General features: G+C 38.1%; 5 protein-coding genes across 5 annotated transcripts; all 5 read right to left on the bottom strand.

The window, feature by feature from the left end:
* Nucleotides 1–1123: 1123 nt before the first annotated feature.
* LOC118751822 (protein ultraspiracle-like) lies at nucleotides 1124–2721 on the bottom strand. Its single transcript, XM_036486639.1, has one exon. It carries the CDS (start codon nucleotides 2568–2570, stop codon nucleotides 1224–1226), a length of 1347 nt encoding a protein of 448 aa, XP_036342532.1. The 5' UTR covers nucleotides 2571–2721; the 3' UTR covers nucleotides 1124–1223.
* Nucleotides 2722–8392: 5671 nt separating this feature from the next.
* On the bottom strand, nucleotides 8393–10752 carry LOC118751823. Its single transcript, XM_036486641.1, has 2 exons — nucleotides 9815–10752; nucleotides 8393–9687 (listed from the first exon to the last, which is right to left on the bottom strand). Exons 1-2 carry the CDS (start codon nucleotides 10101–10103, stop codon nucleotides 9500–9502), a joined length of 477 nt encoding a protein of 158 aa, XP_036342534.1. The 5' UTR covers nucleotides 10104–10752; the 3' UTR covers nucleotides 8393–9499.
* Nucleotides 10753–15705: 4953 nt separating this feature from the next.
* Nucleotides 15706–16584, bottom strand: LOC118751821. The gene has a single exon (XM_036486638.1). It carries the CDS (start codon nucleotides 16582–16584, stop codon nucleotides 15706–15708), a length of 879 nt encoding a protein of 292 aa, XP_036342531.1.
* A 1337-nt stretch (nucleotides 16585–17921) lies between these two features.
* On the bottom strand, nucleotides 17922–18467 carry LOC118751820. Its single transcript, XM_036486637.1, has one exon. It carries the CDS (start codon nucleotides 18465–18467, stop codon nucleotides 17922–17924), a length of 546 nt encoding a protein of 181 aa, XP_036342530.1.
* A 305-nt stretch (nucleotides 18468–18772) lies between these two features.
* LOC118751818 lies at nucleotides 18773–19570 on the bottom strand. The gene has a single exon (XM_036486636.1). It carries the CDS (start codon nucleotides 19568–19570, stop codon nucleotides 18773–18775), a length of 798 nt encoding a protein of 265 aa, XP_036342529.1.
* Nucleotides 19571–20133: the final 563 nt, after the last annotated feature.

Raw genomic sequence — 20133 nt, 5'->3', positions numbered from 1 at the left:
GTAGGGGAGTTTCTCTGGCCGCATCGCAGAAGCGACACAAGTCGCTGGACCAGACACCTAGTTTGTACAAGTGCCCTCTGAGCTTACAGTGGCCAGTCAAAAAAGTTATGTTATGTAAGTAATAAAATATCGTACATGCACATGCAAAACATATTTTTTATTTTACAGGAGAAGTAAAAAATCATTACTTATAAAAAGAATATCAAAAAAAAGGTAGAGCTTTTTGAAAAGTGGCATGTAACTCCGTTGTTTTTGGTTCTAGCACTTTAAAATATTTGTTGACGTTGTATTTTAATATATCCTACCCAAGACGAATTAATTATAAGGTGATAGCAGGAGTACAAAAACAAAAATTTACATGTATTTTGTTTTTGCTTTGGCGGCATAAACTGTCAAGATCTGTAAGAGTGTGTGTAGAAATTCAAACAAAATTTTTCAATTTGATATCAGAAGCCTTGCGGCGAAACACATACATGAAATCAGCTGAGCTAGTAACACTACCTTATATAAATTCGCCTTGATCCTACCAAAATATGTATTTTCGAAAATATGATGTGTTGGTTAGGGCCTTTGTGAATTAAGGCAACGATATATTGAATAAAAAAATATATATAACGATGCTTTTATAGTGAAAGTTCGGCGGCGCCAAGTTTGATGCTACATATTTTGCTATCTTATTCATTTTTTTATATATGTATAAACTTTAACAACAAAATTTTATAAAAATTATAGGGTTGCTGTAAAAAATTGTAGCTTTTTTTGAAATCAAGTGGTCCTACTGTGCCCCCTCATACCTCTTTTTTCTAAAATTTGCGGTTCGCATACTAAAATTTTCCCACCGACCTAACTTCTTAACGGGTTGTCAATCTCTTCTGACATTGAATTAATATCACGTTTAGATTTTAAGGGATTAAATACATTTATTTAATTTACAATATGTCTGTATTAAAAAAAGTTTTGTACAGTAAATAGTGAATTACTAAGAGAAATATATTTCAAGAACATAATTGAAAAGGTGGTTCCAAATCAATCGGCCCTATCGCGAATTTCACATGAACAAATATTCCCAAAAATTACAAAGCAAAAAAAAAATGTTTCCCAATTTGTTTTTGTTTTGCATGTTAAATTATGGGAACGATTTATTCACATGGAATTAACGATAGGGCTGAATAATATCTAGCGAAGCACTTTATAAGTGAATAAATACATAAGCATATTATTGCTCAACACATTTGTGCATCAAGCTGTTCAAAGAAAAGCTGGTCCAAAGGTTTATCACCCATAATGCGAAAGAAAAACAAATGGTCCAGACACTTAAGGCTAATGGACCTCAAAGCAGGCAGCCGAAGTAAAAGTTGGGCAAATCGACTATCGTCGCCAGGATGTTCAGTACGACAGTGTTCATCGAGGCAAGCATAGACCTGTTCCCTGCAAACTTCCACATCATTGCGCCCTTTCAAGCCGCGTATATCCGGATTAAACAATATAATAGCTTTTAAGCATGATAGTTCAGATCGATCAATATTAAGTCGTTTCATTTTAACGCTGAGCTCGGAAAGAATTCTATCAAATATAGTCGCAACACCAGCTTTTATTGCGCTATTACGGTGATAGGAAAAGTTATGATTAAGAAAAAGTTGTTGAGGTTGGCGTATGGGTGAACGACGTCCGAAATTTGAATCATGACCACCTGATGTAGCATAATCAGCATCTATGGAATCCATACTGCACCATGCCACATTTGCTATAAGAAGTTCGTTCCAGCCAGCTTTGAGTAAAAGTACTTGGTCATCTCGTTGCAATTCCGCAAAATGTGGCATCTTCCGAGCATATTCAACCATTTGATAAAGTTGTTTATTAACCATTTGGCAAAGATGTGACACAGCTCCTTTATAATCAGGTTGAACCATAGAATTCGGTCCAACTCGAAGGAATGGCATTGCGTTATCTCCACTAAGTTGTTCACTTTTTTGTTCTGCTTCAATTATTCTTTCTATCGTTAAATCTCTAACAGTGCTAGTTGGATTGAATTCATCGCCTGTACGAACATTCTGGGAGCGAGTTCCCCGTTGCCTTTCCTCTTGAACTGCTTCTCTTTTCATACCACAAGCCAGACATTTCTGGTATCGACAGTATTGACAGCGATTTCGTTGCCTTTTATCGATTATGCAGTTTCTGTCCTCACGACAAGCATAAGTTAAGTCCTTACGAACCGTACGTTTAAAGAATCCCTTGCATCCTTCACAACTGTAGACCCCATAATGCTTGCCACTTGCCCTATCCCCACATATGGAACACAAATGCTTCGATCCACTTAATGGATGATTTGGGGGATATTGTTGCTGTTGCATCTGATTCGTATTGTGACCTGAAACTGCTGCAACTCCTACTGTGTTTGTAATATTCATTGTCTGTAATCCGATAGCTCCGAAAGAAACGGGACTTGCTGACTTGGGAGAAAATCCTCTAGTGTTGTTTTCATTTAATATGGAAATGTCTGGCTTTATTTCCTGTGGCGACAACGGGCCCATACGAAAGTTTTGCTCTTGCTCGCCACCATCCATGGCCATGGACTTGGAAGCGCTTATGCCGTCGAATATATTTGTATGAAGAACGCCAAAAACAATTGACTAATAGCAAAACTTCCCGTCGTCAATTTATTTTCACACAAAATATTTTCGCTGTTACAAGAGATATTCACCACGCACTGCGTTCGAAATGTAATGTAATATTTTAAGTCGATGTATACATATACCAGTAGTGCGATTCCCATTTTTCTTGACAATATTCGTATCATTAGGCTATGTCTCCATTGCAAGATTTAATGAAGATTTAGCCCTCTGACGAGATTTAACGTTAAAACTTTCGAGATTTGTCATATAAAATTAAATCTCGAAAGGCAGTAGATTTAAGTTAAAACTTCGTTAAATCTTCAATAATATTGATCAATAAATATAATTTTTAAGGTGTGGCATCCACATATTCACATGCCATAAGTCAAATGACATTTGTATTTTCAATATACAGTTGCGGACATTGAAATCTAGCCGATTAAAAAAACATGCAATTTCGTATTCTTAGGGGTGTTTTTATATTTTGGTTAGTTTTAAAGCCAAATTATTAGTATTTACTTAACTTTTGTTTTAATAAATCAAGAATATACTCTTTTAAAAACTAAAAATTCAGAAAATATGTTTTATGATAATATAATGCAGAGTCTTCTTCGCTTCCCATAAATCTTTTACGCGCTACGACATAAAATTTAGAAAATTCAGAAAATGGTTCTGCTTCGATAACATTGCACAAAAAATCCTCTAGAACTCAATTCGACTCAAGAAATGCATTGGCCGTCATTTTTGCTAGCTAGGTCTTCATGATATACCAAAGGCCTACGTTTGAATTTTCGGCTTATGAAGAAGAGAGTTTATTTCACCCAAACCATTACCGAATTTTAAAAATTTTTCTTTCAGCAAATGTTATTTACCGTTTTGTGTGTATATCAATGTCCGCAACTGTATTTATAAAAACATACATAATCAAACTTCAAATATTTCAAAATGTGAACGTCAAACATATCTCGTTGTGGCAACGGAGACGGTTAAGATTTAGCAACTAGATTTATTAAATCTTAATACGTAGATCTTTTAATGGAGACATAGTATTAGTAGTCGTTAACTGCAATTCTCAAGCACGCTTTTAGCGAATATTGTCGGCAGCTTTGACAGTTGTCGAACGAAATTTGTCGATAACCTAGCTACGAATATTTTGTCGTTTAAAAGCCTGCGGATAAAATTGTTTTAAGTTTTTATTGAGAAAAATTAGGCCAAATTCATCGATAAGCAAACTATTATAATAAAAAATAACTAATAAATAAAAATTTATCACATATAGATGTGCTTTTTATTATTGTTTCTTTTATTTATTACACTGTGCAAGTTGAAACCATTATCAAAGGTTTTAAAAGTTGATCTCACTTAATTGGGGCATTGGGTCTGATTAGCTCCAGTTTTCGAGATAACGATACTTGAACATTTGCTTCAATTTTAACTTGTTTGTAAATAAATCAGTTTTAGTGTTGTTTCAATAAAATGTTTAACATGACTATTTTAGTGAAGGTTATATTAAAAAATAGTCATGTGAAAAAGTTTGGTAAAATGACTTTAACGGACTTTGTTGGAGTTATTTATAAAAAAAAACTTTAAATTTAAGGAAATTATCAAGTACCCTTACGTCGAAAACTAGAGCCAAAGCTGAATTTTTAGACGTGGAAAGCATAATGTCAAAATGATGTGTTTGTTGTAATTCATACTGTAATTGTGCGTATAATTTGTAATTTTTTACTTATATACCGCTTATACCCCCTTATTAAATTCGCCTTGCACGAGGCCGTTATTGCCAAATAAGCAGTTCAGCATCCTATGGTACTGCTCCGTAGTAGCTCCTGCTCTTCTTTTTTTCATATTGTATTCACAAACAACAATCCCGACACAATAATACGCGCAACAATAACAAGTTTCTTTTAAATATTGAGTATCAAACGTCAATATTGCCACATTTGGCTTTGTAATTAACGACAATCGTCGTAAACTTCTTTATCGACATGTCTAACGAATTCTGTCGTTAAGTGTGTTTTTGGGAATAGCCTATTCGCTACTGCAAGCTACAAACGTCGTTCATTATCAATAACGAATATCGGTCGTTAAGAAAAATGGGAATCGCACTACAGGAGCGGGAAAGCAATGGTTAATCAAGCCGGACCCAGTAAGAACCCTATCTGTTAACTAATGCGTTATATACGCCTAGTACTACAAAAAGTTTGTGTGAGATATTCAAAAACTTTCCATTATTTTACATAGGGCTCCTGGAGAAATCTAACGCATAATCGTTTCACGTGTGAGCTGTTTTCTCTTTCTTTTACATGGAATTCGCTATTATATTATCCTATATGTAATTGTCTCTTTTCAATCAAATATTATTATGCGATTAATAACGTGTTATATAATGCAAAGAATGGCATATGGATATCGCTAATATGCAAATGTGTTGGTTTTTATTGAAAATTTTTTAAGAGTATTGGAGAATGCGTTAGGTCGTTCTTGCTGGGGATTTGAATTTACATGATTCAATAACACAAGGTTGGATAACCTGGCAGTTGTCTCGCTCCCGCATTCTGCCTTAGCCTGTGTTGCTTTCTTTTTTGATTTATAGAAACTACTACTAAAAGACAAGGAGAAATATTGTCTTCGTATAAAAAGTTCAACAGGCAACACTGCCGTTAGTAGATTGTTTCGAGGAAATTGATTTTCTTATTGCGCAAATTCAAGTAAGCATGCCAAAAAAATCAAAAATAATGGAGCTATTTTGAATTGAAGAAATAATTTACATATTTCTTTGCAGAGTATCGGAGTTATTCAAAAACCTGCGTTTTACAGCAAGTGCAGCCGTTACCAATAAGTTTTGCGTGCTAGGATCTCTGTGTGTCCGTCCACGTTTGGCTGGTGCAGTCCACTGGGAATTACTGCTGCACCGATTTATTTGGTGAAGTGCAGCCATTACATACTTACAAGTAAGTATACCACCTCATAAAAGTGAAAGTGTAAATATCAATAAAGCTTTTATCTTGTGCAGGTCAGGATCACTTTGTGTGTCCGTCCACCAAATGTAAATCAATTTAAGATATTGAACATGTAATTTTTAAATGCAACAAATATAATAATTTTTTAAAAAGATTAATTTATATACATTGTATTAATTGAATCTTTACTAGTTGTATATTTCTTCATATTGCACACCGTCTTCAAAAGAGTCACAACTCAAAACAATACGTTTGTCAGAAAATGCGAAAAACTATTTCTTAGCACATGATAATCATATGGGCTAGGACGACTTTACCTTAGGTCTTTTTTACAAATTATAACAAAAATTTTATCCAGCTTTTGCTGAAAGGTAAATAAAAGCCCTGTGTACACTTTTAGCGCATAATCTCAAAAATGCCAAATTTAGAGTTGTGACTCTTTTGAAGACGGTGTGCAATATAGTCCCTTTGAATAAAGGATTTGTTTGAATTCCATTAATTTTATTTAATATATACTGGAGTTTTAATAAAACCATAGTTTATTTTGAATATTTGGGAATATTTGTCGGTAAGATTTTTCTTTCATTTTCATTTATTGCATTTTTAATATCTATATAGCATGTTTAATACACCATAAAAAAATTAATTCATTGTCTATTGTGTAGATCAATGGAATCTGCTTTAATATTTTAATTCAATATAATATACAAAAAACGCATTTTAGCACTACCAGACTACTTTTCCCACTACGTCTACGATTTGCAGGTTTTGCAGGACTTAGTCCAAAGTCGTTCCCGTACGCCAAAAATTCTGTATCTAGGAACACTTTAGTGCGAGTAACTGAGCAACTGTTCCCAGAATGATGTTTCAAGATTTAGTCCGGAGTTTTTCTTCTGGCAAATCATGAAAAGTGTCAAACGATAGGTAGAGTTGCATTTGTGTACAAAAACAGAATGCGGTGAAAGCAAATAACCTTACATTTGTTAAAAAATGGAAGTAAATAATGAAATATTCGAATATATATGCAATTATTATTAATTATATAGATTTTAAGTTATTTAGTGATCTTTCAGCCAAATCAGTCTTGTAATAATGACAAGTAAACAAACCAAATGACGTGTTTGCCGGAAAAAGTGCTTTTTGCGCTCCCGTACACTTCTGCATCTGTTCTCCTGTTACTCTCACTAGAGAGAGTAAAATTGTAGTTTGACATGTCCACAGGTTTTAGTCCGAAGTACTGGAACAAACTAAATATTTATCCAACCTTGTATTATTGAATCATGATCAGAGGTGGGCACTACCAAAACCAAGCGATAGCTAAAAGTGAGAATGTGTTAGTGTGCCTAATTCCCCAGTAGAAATCGGTTGTATGCATTCTTGAAGGATGCTTGCTATATGAGTAAATTAGTGTGAACAATTCATTCGTAGTCATGAATTTCCACGAATAAATTCAAATTCTAGCGAATTGCAAGCGAATGTACGTTGTCGTTGTTTTAAGTACATTTCTTGATTAATTTGAAGTGGAATTTTTGTAATATTTTCAGTCTTGTACAAAAATTTTAGTGAACGGACGTGTTGTGCGATACTATTTTCATCACAAACGAGCTTTTACAAGATATGCATTTGCATATGTAAGTGCTACTTGTTTGTATATCCCCGTATATTAAAATGTATCAGAAAAGTAGCATTTACATATGGGGATCTTGTAAGAATGCTTTAATACTGTTCCATTAATGCATTTTTGTATGTTTGAAACATTAATACAGCCATATGCATACAGCAGTAATACAAGTGTATGATTAAGGTACGCATACGCTCTGAGAAACCACATGTGTTAAATGGAAATGAAGGTTCATTTATACTGGCATGTATACGCAGCAGCAAGCTCATGCCACCAACAGCGATGTTGTATGCTTAAGATTTCTACTGGGTCATTTTGCATGCTGTCGCGTTCTCATCGTTACGCTCTTGCTTGTATACGTACACATGATGATTACGCTCTTTGACCATGTGCTCGTTCTCTGCCCATGCCTGATCATGATTTAAACCAGTGCCCGCCAAAAAGAGCAAAGTCTTAAAATGAGAATGCATTAGCTATGAAACAAAAAATGAGAATGTGTTGGTGGTAATGCACGGAAAAAAATTTCTGTGTTGTATTACTTATTATAAAAACTTTGGTATGTTTTTTTGCCGTTTAGATCTGAACAACATAGAAACATATAATGAAAGTTAACGGCGCTAAGAAAGAAGAAAGTTGGTAAAATTTTGTATGTATTGTACAAAATTATTATTTTTTTATAATTTAAGTGTGGATTTCTGAGCAAAAAATATAACGTGCTTCGAGCTCTCTGAACATTAAAAGAAAGTTTCGTTGATTTCAAGTAGAAATAAAATAAAAATATATATATCTAATATATATTTATTTTAAAATTAGGTAAAACTTGACATTTAAGAACAATTTAAAATAACGATTAAACCAAAAGATAAATAACAAAACATATTGTATGTTTTAATTGAGGAGTAGTCTGGTATTAAAAAAAATACATAATTCACAAAGTTCTTTTAATATGAAGAAAAGCACGACTTGGTACCATATTTATTAGAGCTCTTGATATTCGATTAATCGAATATTCGAATTATTCGAATATGATACTATTCGAATAGTGAAATTCGATTAGCAGTATTCGAATAATCGCTCACTGTCGATTATTCGAATAACCTGCTCGTAGTCAATTATTCGAATAATAACTGGTGCTCGATTATTCGAATGTTGAAATGTGTGTAGGAATAAGTATGTACACATTTAAATAAATTGAAATGTAGGAACATAAGTTTGTTTTGAGACAATTTTGTAATTATTCAGCAACAATATAAATGAACAGGTTAAAAAATCACATAAAATGCATTTTACCTTCTAAGAGGAATAATTAAGTTATTAAAATGGACACATATCTGTGAAGAAACGCTTATTATTATACAGGAATGTAAGAAGGCTAACATTTTGCGGTGACAAACAACTTCTACGTGGCGTGACAATATTCCCAGCAATTGAAAAAGTGCGTTCGGACTCTGCCGATGTAGCTGGTATGCACAAATATCTTGCGGTTAATTTGAAAAGTTCCGGATAAATAGCACGGTGATTTTTCCACCATGTTAGGGGATGAATGTTGTGGCCGATCTGAGGTTCAGCCAAATAAGAGTCGATTTGTGACATAAAATTATTTGTTGGGATTTCACCATCAAACAAAAAATCCAAGTCGGTATGTACTACGCTGTCTGTTTCTTGGTTAATGACATTGCTTACTTGAAGTTGGCTTCTGATAAAGTCATAAACCTTGTGTTTTGTTTGCGAATCTTCATCATTAAGGTTCTTATATCTGGGGTCTAAAAATTAGGAAATTATTGGAGCTGAAACTTTTTCTAAAACACAACCCATATTGAACCTTTCAAAAAGGGAATTATGTGCAGTTTCTTTGAATATATATTTATTTGCATCGTCTTCCGACGATGCGGCCATGTGGTTTTTAATAAGACGGTGTATTAAAGGTCGCACTAAAGACAATGTCACATTTTTGCCACCACATAGCACTGCAGTCGCTTTATCAAAAGGTTTCAAAATGTCAACCAAGTTCTGCATTTCACCCCACTCCTTCTCTTGCATTTCTAGCCTCAGCGCATCGCAAGTTTTTGTAACGGTTTTATCTGATAAAACTAGGCAGATTGCATTTCGATTCAAAAGCAGCCTCTCACACATGTAATATTTGGAGTTCCAACGTGTTTCGCAGCATTGTATGAGTCGATTTTCCTTTATCCCCAACTGTACTTGGCGGTTTACTAGTGCAGTTATGGCAATATTTGAGCGATGAAAATGTGCTGTTAAATTTCGTCCTTTTTTGCAAATTTTATCGTAATCAGGTACAGCTGCTAATGCGTCACAAGCTGCAAAAGGTGAGCGCTGCACTTGATGCTGTCCCCTATATTAAAAAGTTGTTGCGCTGCTGCATTCATGACTGATGCACTGTCGTGCGTTATCGCTTGCGTTTTGTCGGAAATGTTCCAATCGGCTAAAACTACTTCTATTGCGGATGCAATGTTTTCAGCATTTGGTCGGTCTATAAATACAAATTATTTAAACAATTGACATGTCTTAAAATTAAAACACAAATTATGCATGTATGTATGAGTGTATGTGTTTATTTTATATATCTACATACAAGGTAGTTATTTTAATAGATTTACCTTCTAGTTGCTCGTTACAAAGTGTAACTTTGCACAATTCACTATTTTTGTCAATATACTGGGCTTCGACTGATAAATAACAATCTTGAGTTCTTGATGTCCATTCGTCCACTGAAATTGATGCGCTTTCTACCTCCGCCAAATCGTTTGCAATTTTTTCTCTTACGTCATTATAAAACAATTGTAAGCGTGAGAGTATACTTTGTTGAGAGGGAACTTTGTATCCTGGTTCCAATAACTTCATAAAGTCGCGAAAGCCTTCAGAGGAAAGGAAGGAGATTGGTAACATGTTACTTGCGATTAGGCGTGCCACTCCACGAGATATCAATTCCTGACGTTCAAATGTGCAGTCATGAACGGTGTCGTGCTTTTTTCTCTTACGGCCACCCGAGGTGCTCGCCTGCGTTTCAACGCATTCACCACTTGTTGCATCGATATTCGTGTCCGGTGTTCTACATATGTGTAACAAGCTTGTGCTCTATATTTTACTTATAACTTATATTTTTCTTTATTTGTACTTACATGCCACCACCACGAATCGGTTCCTTCTTATGGACTTGTTTCAAGTGAGTGCTTAGCGAGGAAGTGGAGTAGTGGAAACTAAGGACTGCTCCACAAATGGAGCAAGTAACTTGCTTACCATCACTGCACTTCGTAAAAAAACTCCACACCCAACTTTGTTTTCTTGCACTCATGTTCACAAAAACACACAAAATTTATAAATTCTTTTTTTTTTTTTTGACAAATAACACTTATTACAACGATCGAATATTCGATTTTAAGAAGTTATTCGAATAATCGTAGCTTTGCGACTATTCGAATAATCGAAGAGAATCAACTATTCGAATAGTAACATTCGATTTCCAATCGTACAAACAATTGCCATTCGAACGTTCGAATATTCGAATAATCGAATTATTCGAACAATTTCAAGAGCTCTAATATTTATACCTATTTTTAGGGGTGTATGTACGAAAAATTGTGTTATAAAATTTTTGAATGAATATTTATTCATTCTGCTCAGTGTACCTACTTTATTCAACAATAAAGCCCTGTATGCAGCTCTCAAGAAAACGGTCAAGAAAAAATTGCCATTATTTCGCGTGTGTGTCCAAGGAATTTTGACATTTTTGATACCTCACAGCCTGTCGCCTCACTCTTTCTTCAAGAAATAATGGAACGGGCACATATTTCTGTTGCAAACCTGGGTTGCCTTGTGCTCTTTTTTCACAAAAAACTTTAGAAAACCGTAGTAGAAAGCGTAGGAAATTTCTTAAGAACTGCGTACTGCCTTAAGGAAATTTGGCTCAAGTAAATTTCTTAGCCATTTCTTGTACGTCATTTTATATGGAGTTTTTGCTTTTCTTGAGAGCTGCATACAGGCCTTAATGCGTCATCAACCTGCTTCGCCTATTGTTTGCATGCAACTAAATAAAATTTGTTGCTCTTCTACTCTTTCTTTTGACGTTCGGATAGTGTACGTGTAAGAAACCGATTGTGTACATGTGAAAGGCCAATATAGTTCGTTTCCCAGGAAAGTGTTTGGCGGGCACTGATTTAAACCCAGTAACTTATTACAATTATTTACGAACGCACTTTGAACACCGAGTCACTCAAGTGGTGAATTTTTCCTTCTTTGTAGTTAGATACTTTGTATGTAGGTGTGTACCAGCGTTGCCGCTTTGAAAATTTTTTACCAAAATTGGCATTTTTTTTTTTATTTATATTTGGTAATTTGGTAACATAATTCTCAATTTGGCAACTTTTTCCATTCGGTCCTACACGTAATATAGGTCAAAAGAATTTCTGATTTTACATTACGAAGTGAGTCGTAAGCGTTTCCTTTTATAGATATATCTGCCAAGTAATCCGGAAAGTTTCGCAAGTCTAAAAGTTCTTCGGCGTTCCTTGGTTACTAGGGTTGTGTGATCTCTAACAAACTGCTTGAAAGTGGCTATTGTCATATCTACCTTGTCCTTTTCCAGACGGTAGTGGATGGTCGTACTTTTCCTTATCAGTTCGTCAGCTTTGCAATTGCCATCAATATTTCGGTGTAACTCGGCAACCATATGAGTAGAATTCTATGTAAATGGTTATGTTCGTTCAAAAAAATTCCGGAATTCAGTACGCAACCTAACTTTGGCATAAGTGCAGAATACGGCCCGTTAAGCTAGAAAAAAAAACGAAAAGTGGCCGTGGTCCGCCCTTTTTTTCTGATTCTAATGTTATACAAAATGTTTTGGGATGGTAAACTTATGTTGCAGGTGCTATGGAGTGGCAAAGGGGTAATTTTCGAAAAACGGGACTTATTCTGCACTTGTTCCCTTAACTTTATGTGTGAGTCGAAAGCTTTCACGACTGCAGTGAATTTTGCGATATTTTCGACTTGTTAACATATGTTTGTATGTTTATTGGTCATAACTGGAGAAATGTTGATTTTAAAGTGCTGCAAAATTTTAGGTTTACGGCCTCATGAAAAAGTGGCATGGTGCCAAGTCGTAGGATCTCAGTGGTATTCCCTCTACGGAACATTATGCGCCTAATAGCGTGTGGCTTTGTGGCCTGAGCTTTTTTCACGGATGGGGATGTACAGCGTGGCGACGATTAACTGTTACCCAGTTTTTTTTTTGAGAAATAAAAGGGTAATCTATAGTTTTTGCGAAAACAGTATTTTATTATTAATGTTCCACAGATTTTACTTTGGTTGTATTAATTACTTATTAAATTTTAATCCTTATTTACAATTGCCGCCAGTGTAAACTTTGAGAGAAAAGTTCATTTGGCACGCAGGCCTTCATCAGTTAAATTATTCCATATCTTCTGTAACCATAGGCAAATTTTTTCCGTTTTGAGTCCCTTATACTTCCCATTTTGTTCAACATAAGGTCTCATACTCAAAAATCGAATAGACTCAGAACTGGTGACTAGGACGGGCATTCATTCGACCAACCTTATAGTTTTTTTCTTTTTTGTATTTTTTTATACAAAGCCTAAGAAAAAATACACCTGAAAAAGACTTGCGTGCCAAATGAACTTTTCTCTCAAAGTTTAAACTGCTGGCAAATGTAAATAGGGATAAACATGTAATAACTAATTAATACAACTAAAGTAAAATCTGTGGAAAATTAACAATAAAATACTTTTTTTTTGCAAAATCTCTAAAGGAGCCTTTTAGTTCTCAAAAAAGACCGGGGTAACAGTTATTCGTAGCCACGCTTTATATCCAACTGCAAAGCATACCATTACGAGCCATAATACAGTACCATGTTCTTAAAACAATGCGAAGTCGACAAATTTATTTCTTCGGCCATACTCAGGTTTGAAATCCCCACCAAGCGTTTATGTTGCTGGTTGCATGAAAAGCTTGGTATCTTTGGATATATGCACATAGGCTGCATTTCTTTATTCATTCTGAACGTTTGGAATAAACTTTTTTGTTTATTTATTCTTTAGAACGTTCCTGATGATATGTTGACGTATATTTCAAACGCATTCTGTTTATTCCGGCTGTGAAGTGGGATTATCCGGAATGCATAAAGAAACGCAGCCATAAATTAAGTTTGGTAAAATCTTGTTGAATTTGGTCATTTTTTTCTGGTGATTTTGGAGAAAAATCAGAAAAAGTTGTGGCAACACTGGTGTGTATGGGTACATTTATAAATTAACCTAGGTATATGTTTACATTCCAAACACTAACAAATGCTGATTATCAACAAGCATTACTAAGAAATACAACATACTTACAGTGGTTTAATTAGCAGATTTTTTGAGACCTACTATCAATTATAATTATACAATTAATATGGCTTCGGCTCGTATACAACACGTACTTCTCACTGCACTTACAACGTATGTTAATACAGCAGAATTGTATACAAAACTATGAATTCAGCCGGCTTCCTTTGAGTAAAAGGGACAGCACATATTTTTCTCATTGTACTGGCCGTGTTCACCTGCTTGCAGAAGAAAGTTATGCGAGCTACACATTGTCCATCAAGTTTGTCAGTCAATAATGTATCAGTTTTGAGGAGCGGTCAAACTATCAGGCATGTATGTTGGATTTGGTTCAAGTTGTTCAATTTCTTTATGCTAAAGTATATAAATATCACAAAAATATGACAAATCCATAATACAACAAGTAATTTTTAAGCAAAAAACAAAAACGACTTCTCATATAAAAATTTAATATTATCGTTAATTTCTTCACGAATTATCGGTACCCTTGAGGTACCACCTTTCCGATGAAATAAGAATTATCGAAATCGGTTAACGTCGTCCAAAGTTATGCGGTAACATACACAAAAAAAATACATTCAACAATTTGTATTGAGCTTGAGGCCGTTTTTAATGAAAAGCCAGTTGCCTACGCACTGTGCTAAGTCCGCCTTAATACTTGTTGCTTTTTTCCACTTTTTCATTTGTTAAGCCAACTACATACAAGCGCAGCTATTCCAGAACTATTTAAACTTGATCATGTGGTTGTTGGTTTTGTTGATTTTTGTTAATAATTCTATTTTTAAAATGTTTAACTTTTAGGTGTGCTCGTCCTTAAAGTTCTGAACACATTGAAAACGACGACCTACGACCACAGCTTCCAATTTGCCATCTTCATTATCCAAACGCTTTGTCGATGGCGACATGATTTCGTTGAACGCGGCAGCGACTTCATGAATTTGTATGAGTTTGACATAAAAGAAGAGGAAGAACCTTATCTGTCGCCAGAAAAATAGAAATAGATCTAATCTGGCTACAACTACAGCCGTCGCGTAGCCCGGTCGTCGCCAAAATAATTATCTACATAAGAGTAGTAATTTGACAGCTGTGGTTGTAGCTTGTCGTATTCATTGTGTTCGGGCTATAAGTTATTTGTTTTTGTTATTTATGGCCATGAACGAAAGACACAAGATCACGTAAGAACAAGAGAGTGAAAAAGTCGATTTTTTTAGCGGGTTCAACGCCATCTTGTTTCACTGGAAAACGAGCGAAAAGTAAACAAAGCAAAGAAAACAACGAAAACCAAAATTAGCCAAAATTATTGTCAGCCACTTTAAGCGCACAATTTAGGTAAAATGATGCAATAAAATGCTTGAAAATTTGTTGTCATGTTGAATTAACTCTTCTTTACTTAAATAAAAGTGTAAAATAGTGGTGCTTGTGATGTAAACAAATGCTCAGCTGACGAACCCGCTTTCGCAAACTTTTTTCTCAAAACCAGTTACAAATACAACGTCGCGTTCTTACGTGATCTTGTATTTTTGGTTCATGATTTATGGCTCGACCATCGATAGTTTTCCAGCTCTAGCCCCAAACTGATCCATGAACCAAGAATGATAGAATACAAGATTGCGCCGTCCTGGGCGTTGACATTTGTGTACCACAAGTAAACAAAGAATAGAGCGAAAAGAAGAACGAGTTGAAACTGCCAAAGCAGTTCACTTTACAGCGAAAAACGTGTTTTAATTTTGCTAAATGCGAAAATATTGCATTTTTCACCTAATCTATTAGAGAACAGTGAACATTTTAGATGCACTCCATTGCTTTGCAATTGAGGCTGCTTCGGCAAACGTTTTAATGCACTCAATTGCTTTGCAATTAAGGCTGTATCAGAAACTCCTTGATACATTCATACGGCCACTCGTTGGCCGCTCCAAAAAATCCAACCGCTATCCAATCAACAATGATAATTTGTTGCACAGAGGACTCGTCTGTCCGAGTCGATCTTTATTTTTATAATAATAATAAGCAAATTATAATTTTAATCTTATGCCTGCCAATGTGCAGCGCTACGAAACAGAGAAACGACAGAACCACAAAAAACTAAAGAAACAAGTGATGCCACTGAATACGAAAAATATATACATGTAATTAAATCAGTGATGGGACATGATGGCTTATACATCCTGCCCGGCTAAACCGTCACGGTTCAGGATCTCTTCGTTGGGACCAGTTAGCCGGCAAAGCTTTTGAACCGGTCGCTGACATCGATGCTTTACATAGAGACCTTCGTCTGTCCTCTTATCGCTGTTGTACTCGACGGTTACGACGCGCACTAGGCCATCGTCGCCAGGATGTACATCGATGACTCGTGCCATACGACAGTGAGCTGGTGGAAGATTCTCGTTGAGGATAAGTACTACGTCGCCGCGTTGAAGATTGGGATGAGGACGTACCCATTTACCACGTGCCTGAAGCGAAGTAAGGTAGTTTTGCTGCCATCGCTTCCAAAAATGTTCATACATGCGCTGCAGCCGCTGCCAATACTTGAGACTATTCTCAGGAACATCAGGCACTGCCGGCTCGGGGCGAGAAACAAGCGGTCGTCCAATGAGGAACTCTCCAGGAGTAAGTGCGAGACCACCTTCGGGATCATCGTGAAGAGCCACCAGTGGGCGGGAATTAAAACACGCTTCTATCCGAGTTAGTAGAGTGCTTAGTTCGATAAATCTCAATGTTTGACGACCAATCGTCCGGTACAGGTGTATCTTCGCAGATCTCACAGCGGCCTCCCAGAGTCCACCATGATGCGGAGCTGCAGGAGCGATGAATCTCCACTTCGTACCTACAGCGGCTACATGTTGTTTCGCTTGCGTGTTCGACCATTCCGCCAAGTCAAGCTGCAGCTGTTTATTGGCTCCAACAAATTGCGTACCATTATCGCTGTAAAGTATGGCGCAAATACCTCGTCGGCTTGTAAAGCGGTCGTATACGTCAATAAATGCCCTGGTTGTCAAATTCTCAGCCAGCTCTATATGCACGGCCTTGGAGGCCATGCAGACAAAAATCGCACCATAAGTCTTGGTCAAAACGTTCGACCTCTTACCACCCAATCGCACATTAATTGGGCCGCAGTAATCGAGGCCTGTGTGAGTGAACGGTGGTGCAACCAATACCCTCGATCTCGAGAGCGATGCCATCTGTTGTTGTTGGGTGATTCGCTGATGACGGCGGCATACAACACATCGATGGACAAACGTCTTGGCCAATGCGCGCATGTGTACGATCCAGAAACGTTGGCGCAAATACTGCATCATCCCTTGAATGCCACCATGAATACACTTCTCATGGGCATCGGCGATAAGCAGCCATGATAGTGCTCCATCCTTCGCTAGAATAATCGGGTGCCGTTGATTAAATGACAACTCTGCTCTCTGTAAGTGACCACCGACTCGAAGTATCTGTTTTTCGTCCAAGAAGGGATTCAGGGACACTAGCTTACTTGTGGAACTTATGCTGGAATGAGATCTGAGCGAATTAATATCTGATAGGTACACATTACCTTGTGACTGTCGAATGTGAAGCTCAAGGGCCCATGCCCTCTCCTCTGTGGTCAGCGGATCACCTCGGTGACCTCGGAATGCAGGTAAGATTCGTCGTAGACGTGCCGTAGTGTCAAGCAGTCTATTCAGACGGCTAAACTTCTCCACCAAAGGAATTCGCCTGCCACCGAATGCCGTGTGCAATAACCCACATGTCGCAGCGGTCACCAAGCTGCGAGGGGGGCGGCTCTCCAACGTTGCTGTCTGTTGTTCTTCGTCAGTCAAAGCAGGCAACTCGGTGATACGATTGAAGCAAGTGTTGGTGGACCAGTCCACCAGAGTAGATGATCTTCAAGCGCTGTTGGTGGAATGCCACGACTGGCGCATTTTGCTGGGTTGTGTTCACTTCGGATGTGTCGCCAATACTTCACTTCAGAATGAGTTTGTATGAATGCCACACGTTTGGCTACATACGGCTTCAATACGGTCGGTGCTTTCTGGATCCAGTGGAGGACAATGGTCGAATCACTCCAATACATACAATCTGCGCTGTCCAGTCGCAAGGCGTGACGAATCTCTTCCATCGTCATAACGAGTAGTTGTGCTGCACTGAGTTCCATTCGTGGAATTGTAGTACCCTTACTGGGTCCTACCCTTGTTTTGGCCGCAACCAGGGATACGCGAACCGCACCCTCTGGATCTTCGATGCGCACATAGACGACCGCAGCGTAAGCTTTGCTGCTGGCGTCACAGAAGCCGTGCAAGTTTACCGTGGACGTCTTGGTCATGCCCAGCCAACGCAAGACCTGAATACTGGAAAGCTGGTACAACCCATTCCGAAATGTTAACCATTAATCTCGTAAATAGCCTGGTAATGCTGTATCCCATGGCAGCTCTGCCTTCCAAAGCATCTGAATAAAAATCTTGGCCCATACGATCACCGGCGACAATAATCCCGATGTGTCGTATAATCGTGCGACATCGCTAAGTACGTTGCGTTTAGTAGGAATTGCATCGAGGTCCGGCAACCGTACTTTGTAAAATAAAGTGTCATTATTAGGGTTCCAGTGCAAGCCCAGTACAGTGGTATCAGAATTACTCGGAAACGACTCGGTGGTGGCAACTGATGCATCCACAAGAGCCGTCAAGGTCAGCGCGCAATTGGAGTTCCACTTACTCAAAACGAAATGGCCTTGGCGCAGGATCTTGCCGACATTACGAGCACGCTCGATTGCCTCTGTAGTAGTATCTACACTATCCAAGTAATCATCGACGTAAAAGTTTGAGAGGATGCTCTCCTTGGCCTCAGCTGCCCGGTTAACATTGTGGATAACTGAAAAGTTATCACTGGCGCACTGTTGCAATGTGCGAATAGCGTTGTACGGTCCACAAGCCATACCGCCAGAGAATCTGCTGCCATTTGCGATGCCTTTTATCCACCTCGACCCGACGGAACATCTTCTCCACGTCCGCCTTAATGGCAACTTGAATCCGTCGAAATCTGTGGAGGATTTGGACGAGATTGTCCTCCAATTGGGGACCAACCAGTTGCGTGTCGTTCAATGATATGCCATTGCTCGATTTTGCCGAGGCATTAAACACCGCGCGGAATTTCGCGCGAATGAAAGAATTGACGAAGGGCACCACTATGGGAATTTCCAAGTACCGGAGCATTGAATCGGAATAAAATTTGTACGACATATCAACCATCGGGATTCCTCGAAAACGTGTCCATGAATATTTGCTCGCAGTCCTCCACATAGCTGCCTTCAGGTGGTTCTTCCGCATCCCAAAATTTTCGAAGAAGCTCATCAAGATCATGGTCTTTCAATTTGGTACTTAAGGACTGAGGCTTGGATTCGTGCGATTGGGCATTAGTCGGGCCCAACACAATCCACCCGAGTCGAGTACGCAATGCACATGGTTTATCACAGCCTCCTGATACCACTCCATCTTGGAGGATGGTGCTCCAAATATCAGCACCGATAAGCAAATCGATGCACCCCGGTAAACCAAATGTAGGGTCAGCCAGTTGTAGACCACTTAAGTACTCATAGGCGGCTTTGTTTACAGGAATCGCTGGTGTCGATGAAGTGGTCGAATTCAAAATGTAAGCGTTGAAACTAATGTCGACCCCTTCACCAATCCTCGAACGCAGGTTAAGGGTGGTAATGGCCTTAGTGTACGTTGAGTTTTGGCCGACGCCTTCAATAGTCATGACACAGCGTCTTCTACGAAGATTCAAACGATGAAACATAGATTCTGATAAAAAGCTCACCTGAGATCCCATATCACACAAAGCTCTGCATTTATGTAGGTTGCCCTGATGATCAGCGAGCAAAACCTGCGCAGTGGCCAACAACACGACGTGATCACCATGAACCAAGAAAGACTGAACTACATTTGACTGTTGTTCACCGCGTGGGAAGACCTGAGGCTGCGATACTGTAGGTTCTGGCTTTGAATTCGTTGAATCCATTTGGTGGGAACCGGTGGCCATGCTAGTACCCGAACCAACAGTCGGACTGCGACAAAGAAGTGTATGATGTTTTTGGCGGCAAACCGTACAAACTCCCGCTGAACAATCACGCGTAACATGGCCGTCACGTAGACAGTTGAAGCAAAGGCAAACGTTTAACGGTCTCCCAACGAGCCGTTACTGCAAGATTCCGCCAGCGATGACATTTGGCAAGAAGATGGTTCTCCGAACAATGTGGACAACTTGAAGTATTCGCACCATTCGCTTGTGCAGACGCTAGGTGTGCTCTAGCCCCACGTTGTGCCGTATGCCGTGAAGAGGTGATCACACCATGCGACACAGACGATGCAGCCGGCATATTCATCGCGCGACGCTCGATGAAACTCAATAACTCTTCCAATCGGGGAATATCGTTGTCTTTGAGGCTCATGCCCCAATCATTTCTTGCTGCTACCGGCAGCTTTGGCAGCAATATTGGAATCGCAAGTGCATCCCATTGTGTTACCGGCAACCCCATGACAGATAATGCACGAAAGCTGTTACGTACACAGTCGATGATATCACGGAGCACCTTCTGTGTGTCC

Source organism: Rhagoletis pomonella, unplaced genomic scaffold (genome assembly GCF_013731165.1).
Source record: "Rhagoletis pomonella isolate Grant_MI unplaced genomic scaffold, Rhpom_1.0 Rhpom_scaffold_01013, whole genome shotgun sequence".
NCBI lineage: Eukaryota > Metazoa > Arthropoda > Insecta > Diptera > Tephritidae > Rhagoletis > Rhagoletis pomonella.
Note: the sequence above shows the minus strand (reverse complement) of the source record. Positions and strands in the feature narration are given on the sequence as shown.